General features: G+C 40.0%; 1 protein-coding gene across 2 annotated transcripts; it reads left to right on the top strand.

The window, feature by feature from the left end:
- The first annotated feature begins 3,676 nt into the window (after positions 1-3,676).
- fosl1a (FOS like 1, AP-1 transcription factor subunit a) lies at positions 3,677-7,896 on the top strand. 2 transcript variants are annotated; one of them, XR_013932206.1, is made up of 5 exons: positions 3,677-4,063; positions 4,558-4,812; positions 6,168-6,275; positions 6,394-7,089; positions 7,124-7,894. XR_013932206.1 is itself a non-coding variant. In XM_080415383.1 (4 exons), exons 1-4 carry the CDS (start codon positions 3,944-3,946, stop codon positions 6,964-6,966), a joined length of 1,056 nt encoding a protein of 351 aa, XP_080271509.1. In that variant the 5' UTR covers positions 3,677-3,943; the 3' UTR covers positions 6,967-7,896. The 2 variants fall into 2 exon arrangements, 1 of the variants encoding a protein (XP_080271509.1); XM_080415383.1 differs by having other exon boundaries at positions 6,394-7,896.
- The last annotated feature ends 613 nt before the right edge of the window (positions 7,897-8,509 follow it).

Below are 8,509 nucleotides of genomic sequence, written 5' to 3'. Positions count from 1 at the left end.
CGTTATGCAGAATGTCCCATTTCACAAGTTTTTAAACGTATAAAATGTATACAAATCGTTTTAAAATAGCAGATCTACAAGCTCACAATGCATAGTATTGCGGCGCTTTGACATCAGCTTGTGACTGCAATTTGTTCTGGTTCGCGGATGATCGGCTCTGCTGGTCTCTGACAGGGACAAGTTGCAGGTTGAAAAAGCCCTTAGCTCTGGTCAAATCTGCACCTGGCAGCCAGGTGCAGCTCCCTGAACAAACTATCATTACACCTGGGTAAAACTGAATCCATTCTCTTTGGGTACAAAATTAACCTGTGCAAGGCCATGGCTTCACAGTAAAAGTGGGTGTCAATGACGTCCATAATCACAACACCAGAGGGAGCTCCACTAATCACGTCCAACCGAGATTTGGCTCAAACAAGGGGTTAAATTCCTTCTCCTGCTATGCCACAAAAATGTGGAACGCCCTACCAACAGTCATAAAGGAGTGTAAATCCCTACTCTCCTTCAAAACTGCTCAAAAGAGCACTTACAGGTCACATGTGGCTGCAATTCGAAAGCTGGCCCCTGTAAAAAGTGAAAGCCTACCTCAGGGTAGCTCTTACACAGGGAATGGAACAATAATGTAGATAATAATTATCTATATTATAACTAACATATAAAACACAAGTCCCTATCCTATTTTGTTGACCTAAATTATACCAGGACATGGACACACAGCATTAGCGGCACAGTGAAGTACAATGTTGGTAAAGTTACTTGAAAATTGTTGCTACAACTAGAACTCTTTGTAAAAAAGTACCTCAGCTACTGCTTCACTAAAAGCTGTCTTACCTAATGCAGTGCAGTTGGTAATATGGCTGAGGAGGACTAGGCCATTTGAGGACCTATTATGACAGTGGGTGCTGGAGTAAAAAGCTACAAATGGATGGATAATTGGAGATGGGAAAAAAATCTCACAAACTGCACACAAACAGTTGGACAAACTGCACACAAACCTCATCTCTTGCCAAATTAAGTTGATAAGAAAACACTAAATATGCCACCTCAATGGCTGTTCATGAGGTCATCTGCCAACTCAATTGTAACTCAGAGAGTGTACAATGTAGTGAAGTTTTTGTCAAGCTACCCAGCTGGTGAAAACAATATCACATATCATCATTCTGAAAGTAGTAGTAAAATTCCGGCCACCAGTTCCAGTAGTAGTGTGGCTAACCCAGTCTCCCTCACCCTGTGTGTGTGTGTGTGTGTGTGTGTGTATGTGTGTGTGTGTGTGTGTGTGTGTGTGTGTGTGTGTGTGTGTGTGTGTGTGTGTGTGTGTGTGTGTGTGTGTGTGTGTGTGTGTGTGTGTGTGTGTGTGTGTGTGTGTGTATGTGCGCGCGCGTGCGGCTGTGTGCGTGGGTGTGATGTGTGTGGGTGAGATGTGTGGGTGGCTTGCATGTGGTGAAATTTGGGTGAGTACAGTGTAAAGGCATCCCAGTTGATCCACAAATTAGCCTATAAAAGGCCTCCTCAGGATAACTGTAACTTTTAGGGGAAATATAGGGAAAAACGAATTATCTTCCCACTTCTTCCCTTATTCCATTTTAGCAAATTAAATGAGAAATGTAATGCATCTATTAAAACATTGCTAGCTGAGCTTAACCTTACCAGGAAGATATTATTTCTACATAAGTTATTAGATTGTTTAATAATATCATAATAGCATATAATAATAATATTAATATTATATGCTAAAGTAACTGAAAGTAGTACTCTCCTGTTCAACATGTACTTTCAAAGTGTCCTTGTGCAAGGCACCAACCCCTCAAATGTTTCAGCTGAAGTGTTGATAGCAGAGGACAGTCAACATTCAGGTATGAATAACTGTACAAATGTGAAACAAGGTGAAAAAGAGCATGTGCGCTCAGCAAAGCTAGACGAAAAAAAAGAACCAGCTGATGCCTGCGATGATGAAGACAGACAGCATGCCGTGACATGCCATCAGAGCCACAGTGGGTGTGTCATCATGACATTCCACAGTCCTTACTCACAGCTATAGACTATTCACCTTTACCCCACATTTCACTGATAAGAAATACTCATGCCTGAGGTATTGGAGAACCTACATGTGTTTCCTTACATATGGCTGAGGGTTAGTGTTGACATCTGAGACAATGGAGCTGGAAATGTAATAGGTCACGCAGTAACAAGCAGCCTAAGGAGTCTCACATTTCATTCAAGTCATATGACTTTTGAAATAACAATTATAACTCAGATGGAAACAGGGACATTGTGAGTGCTGCATTCCCAAGTAATATGTCATGTTTCTGGTATTGCTGATAAGAGCAAAGTGATTAAAACAATGGCAGTGAAATTCATTCAGCATTCAGTGAGTGAAGATGACATGATCTCCTTTGTCCTAAATGGATTATTTTTGCAAAAAAAGATATAATAAAAAAAAATATATGTATATTATGTAATTATATATATTTTAAAAAAAATAAGTAAGTAAATAAATACATAAATAAATAGAAATATATAGACATACGCTGTACTGTAATACACACTGTAATTCTATATAGTGTAATTTCTTGTTTGTATTACTTGGAAATCAATTTGACTCCCATAAGTCTCTGATCCTCAAGGGAGGCATCAGGAGTAATGTGAGACAGAGGTGCAGCAGTCAGCAGCAAGGACGAATCACTTTGTGCCGGGAACTGGGTCCTCTGGGAGTGCAAGATCAGCAGCTGTTGTGACAGATCCAACTCACTGTCTGCCATACGTTCCCTCGTTTATTTTCATTTTCATCCTTTTCTACTCTGCAGACTATATTGATCTGGTGCACAAAGGAATCGCTGAAAAGGACGGTGAAATTATTCAATGGTATTTGTCTATATAGGCTGACTCATCTACACAGGCTTGCACCGATTGATGTGGTTTGTAAAGTAAAAGTGCCTGCCAAACCTCAACACAATTAGACACAGCCACAAAACGTTGACTTACACTTCAGTTAACTTTTTGTAACTTCAGTCACTAACATTCATGTTATGATTGTTAAATGACTAACTTTTTACTGTGCTATTATACTGATATACATATACATGTATGAAGTGTTCCTTTGAACTTTAGTTACTAGTTACTTTGCAGATATAAATGATTATATTATAAAACATACATTAACCACTTAAGCCCTATTTTATACATAGGCTATTTGAAAATAGCCGATCTACAAGCTCACAACGCGCCGCAAGGCGACACGTGGTGAGCTGGTAGATCTGCTATTTTCAAACATTTTTGTACTTTTACTTTTGGTACTTTAACTATATTTTCATGCCAATACTTTTGTACTTTTACTCAAGTAACATTTTGAACACAGGCCTTTTACTTGTAACAGAGTTTTTTTTATATTGTGGTATTGGTACTTTTACTTAGGTAAAATATCTGAGTACTTCTTCCACCACTGATCACAACACAGACAGCAGAGGCAGACTGCAGGCCCTCTCTGTCAAAGGAATCCCTCTCTCTGGAGGAAACTCTCACCAAATATGGTCACATACGTCATCACGCACGTGGTAAGTTTCGTGCGAAATAGAAGACGACGCTATTTCCCGTAAAGGGGCGTAACAAGCGCTAGTATTATTCCTTTTGAGTTTATAAACTTAAAATCATTCCCAGATGCTCACTCAAACACACATAACTGTACAACGTAAGGTGTATTGAACGTCACTCGCGAAGGATTTGGAGCTATTCTAGAAGACGTTTGGACATTTCTTCTTCCTTATTCCCCTTGAACGAGGCACCGCTTTGGACTCTGCCATATTACAACAGCAAGGTGGGTTTGTCCCACGTTTGAAATTATTTACGAGAATCGAAACCGGCACAGACACTCTATCCTGAATCTCGTAGCTACCGGGACACATTAATCGGATATATTATCTTACACCGGATCAGTTATTGAACTATAAAGATGTATCGGAACTTTGGAAACCATGGGAGAGGCAATCCACCGTACCCCACCAGAGAGACTGGGTCACCTCCTCCATCCTTGGGTACCATCATCAGCACCCAAACCACACAACAGGACCAGGTAGGTCTCTGTCTGTCTGTCGGCACCGATGTACAGCCAGGATTTAACCACTTAAACGCCATATGGGTGACTGGAGTCTTTTCTGTTATTGTGGGGAAAGCTTTCGCTGAAAATAGCCGATCTACAAGCTCTTAATGTGAGCTTGTCTATCTGCCATTTTCTGTGAAAGCCTTCCCCACAATAAGGATGCTGGGGTTTAAGTGGTTAAATCAGTATAGCTCTAGATAAAATATAGCCTTAAACTAGAAAACTGAAAACCTGTTGACTCAAAAATATGTTTATGCCAAAAAACAGCGAAATGGCTTCAAGAGAATAACGTTTGACACAATCAATACCTAGTTGTATAAAGGTCATATCATTCTATATGCTTCTATGCATTACCATTTCTGTACCTGCTTGCTTTTGAACATTTTACACATCAAATATAATGCTTGATGTTAGATGTTGCTTTTTCCACCCTCCACAAACAACACCAACTTTGACCTGTTTTACAGAAATTTACCATGGCAGGCAGCAGTCATTTTGTACCAAGTCTCAACGCCATTACAACCAACCAGGACCTCCAGTGGATGGTGCAACCACTGGTTCCTACTCCAGGCCCTTCGCAATCTCCTCGGCCCCCTTACTCAACTCTTCCAGGGGCCCGTCCTCTGATGCATGGCCCCTCGCAACCACACCTCTTTCGGCCAGGCGTCATAAGAGCGGCTTCACATTCAGTGGGGTCAACCAGACGCAGGAACGATGAGCATGTAAGGGAATTGTGATTACATGATACATAGTACAATCTTGAGTGTTAATTTAACTCTGAAAGTGTACAAATGGAAGCAAAGGGACCGTAAGGGTCCCTTTGCTTCCATTTGTACACTATCTCTGAGTTACAAATGGGTTAGGGTCCATTTCTACACTCTGTTAGATGACCTTTTCAACAGCCATGAGGTGGCATTTAGTGTTTTCTATGGAACTTTACATACAACACAAAATATTGACAAGAGTTAATCTTCGGATTGAAGTGGGTTGGGTGTGAGTCGGTAGCGCCGTGGAGACTGGCACGATCATCTATGTGTCATACATGTGTAATATCCTGTAATGGTCTGACATGGCTGTGCAATTTCCCCTGAATGTGCATGGCCAGGCGAATGACCAATAAAAAGCGTTTCTAAGTGGATCCATTTACTTAGATAGTAAAGATCAATAGAATATGTGGATTTAGAAAAAGTAATAGCACTATCCATTTCTTACAGTATTGACAGAATGTGACAGTATTAACTTTGGGAGCATGCTGAGAACACAGTGAACTTGTGGCCATGTGCTTGGACTTTGGCTTACAAAGTCCTTCCCCATTGCAAGTACAGAAACATTTTGTATCAGAAAGTATAACAAAACATATAGATAATAGAGAGCACACAAAACTGTTCAAGTTGAACCTGGTAAATTACTAATACTGATGCCATCTACATTTCAGCTTGTCTCAATTTTTTATATACGTACCTTAAGGTTTTAGACACCTTTTATAGGCTTTTACAAATATCACTTTTGCTTTCACTGAAACTATGGAATCTATACCAATTCTAATTATTTTTTCTCTTGGAGTTGTAATTTCATGGTACAGGAAATGAACTATCATGTGACTCATAGGGGCAAGTCACTTTCTATGACTCACACCTGAGTCACAGCTTGGATCCGAGTGTGACTCATCATCCTAGAAGGGCGGGAAACTATGGGCCGAATCGAGCGTTCCGGACGCTACTGTTGAACGTACCGTAATCAGAGTCGAGGGGTTTCAACAGCACAAAGGCTCATACATTTCAAGATCACTGAGCCGCCATCGCTGTTGAACTGTGATGACTAAGTGCAGTCACATGGGGGTAGTGTTTCACTCGTGACATGTTTAGTCACTTCATGTCTCTCTGCACAGCAGTGGCTTTGAAATGTATAGGATGGCCTGAAGCAACATGGTTATGAAACAGACCTGAAACAGTGTCTTGTCACTTAATATGGCCATTTTAATGTAACCCTGTTATTTCACTGTGCACATACAGTATATGTTTTTTCTTCTTTTTTTTCCGTTTTGTCTTCATCTAAACTTTTTCTCCATTCCCACCAGTTGTCCTCAGAAGAGTTACAGAGACGCAGTGTGAGGAGAGAACGGAATAAGTTGGCAGCAGCGAAATGCCGTAATCGACGTCGTGAGCTGACGGACACACTGCAATCTGTGAGTGAATGTTACACAAATGTTTCAATGTTAACCTTGATGGTTGTGTGATATTAAGCTTTAGTTGTGAAATAATTTACAATGAAGATTGTAATTGTTTCCATTTTCTCTCACCCAGGAAACTGACGATTTGGAAGGTGATAAGGCTCGTCTGCAGAAGGAAATCGCTGAACTGGAGAAGCAGAAGGACAAGCTGGAGCTGATCCTGGAAGCTCACCGGCCCATCTGCAAGATTGAGGAATCCGATTCAGACTCGGACTACCGCTCGGCTCTGCCCTCTTTACAAGGTGTCAAGATGGAGCCAGAGGATGCCCACCTACCTGGGCCCTCGAAAAGATCTCAAACAAAGCCGGAGAAGCCCAAACCGAAAATTACTCTCCCTGTCAAACCTGTGACCTCAAGTGCCTCTGCTGCTGTGGGAGCTGAATCTGAAACCCTCCACACCCCCGTCCTCATGTCTACTCCATCTCTCACTCCGTTCACAGCCAGTATGATCTTCACTTACCCATCTGGCTCTCTGGACACCACTGCTTCTCTCCTGCCCATGGCTGCCCCAGCATCCTCCACCAGCCAAGCGACTTCCCAGCAGCCTCGGAACCCCCAGCCCTGTGGTATCGCTCATCGCCGTAGCAGCAGCAGCGGGGACCAATCAGATCACTCTTTACACTCCCCTACTATCCTCACACTGTGAATGTCAGCTTATCCCATTTAGACCTGAGGCCGATTCTAAAAACGCCATCTAAATCCTGATCTAAGTTTTCTGAATAATTTTAATGTTGCTATATACTGTATATAGCAACAACTACACACAGAGGTGTTCCCGGCTTGAAGGGTATAACAACGTATAGGTGTTCCAGGTCTAAATGGGTTATGCTAACATTTAGAACTGACGGTTATGTAAAATGTCTTAACAAACATCGCCATGATGAAAGTGATGATTGTACTGTTAACATCCATATTGGGTTGACAAACGTCTAGCTAAAAGTGCACTTCCTACATTTCATTTTCTTTATAGAATGTTGATAAAGTACTTATGTATGAAATTAATGGCATTATCAAGATTTTCGCATTACACTATTTTCCATCAATTTATACAAATATATATAAAAATATATATAGTCTCTATATTTGTATTTTATGACAGTGCATGTTAAATATATTTTCTAGACCATTACATAAGCTCTTTGGATTCAATTGTGAAAATCCAAACTAATGAAAGAGAAAAACTGTTACTTTGTTACATTATGGTACACATTAACAAGCTCAAACAATGTGAACTATAACAGAAGATAGAATACGTAGAAATAAAACATTCCTATGTTTGTATGAATCTTTTAAATATACTAATGTTATGAAAGGAATCTAAATCACTAAGGCTGGACCATAGAAAGTAGTATAGATTAGTTAACGGAGTATTTATTTTAAGAGTTTAATATATTTTTTATATTGTTTCTTCTTTGACTAATGAATTGGTTTGTGACCTTACTTTTGTCTAAGCTGTACTATTTCCCAGTCAATAAAGGAGATGCAAAAGTGAAGAGCTGTGTGCAAACAGAGTTGCTGCAAGTCAACCAGCATACCAATGAAAGAGTTTTTGGAATATTGTTCTCATGAAATTTGGCACTAATATGTTTTAAGTTTTAAGAATAAATGAGTTACGTACTGTTTTGAATCACATAGTGGAGAGAACCTGAAAGAGGATAAACAAATGTAATACTCTTTGAATACTTTTAAAGCTTCACTATGTAACTTTCCTCTTCTACCCCTGATTTTAACCCAGTTTCCTGCTCAAGTGCTGAAATTGTTACCATTGAGCTAATAGAGCCTGCCTACTTTCTCAGGGGATAAATTGAATCTTGACCATCAGGTCAAAATCCGTGTCAGATCTTGTGTCTAGGTGAGACATGACCTATGACCTTTGACAAGATGTAAATGTCTCAATAGAAGAGCAGGGAGACAAAATACAACCACCCCAATTGTATAAGTTATATTGTATTAACACACTCTACCGTACAGATTGGACAAATGTATGTATGTATTTTATGTATTCATTAAAAAAAAGTTACATAGTGCTGCTTTAAATGACTAGAATCGATTTAAGTTTATTTAAATGTTTGTGTGGCTAAGTGCATGCAACACAGGTCTCGATCAGGATTCAAACAGGGTTCTACCACTAAAGTAGCTGTTAGGTGATTTTTAAAACCAACACAATTAGAATGTGGAAGGTTAAGCCC

Source organism: Gymnoscopelus braueri, assembly GCF_963280865.1.
Source record: "Gymnoscopelus braueri genome assembly, chromosome: 20".
Lineage (NCBI taxonomy): Eukaryota > Metazoa > Chordata > Actinopteri > Myctophiformes > Myctophidae > Gymnoscopelus > Gymnoscopelus braueri.
The sequence above is the reverse complement of the archived record's forward strand: the minus strand, read 5'-3'. Positions and strand labels throughout refer to the sequence as shown.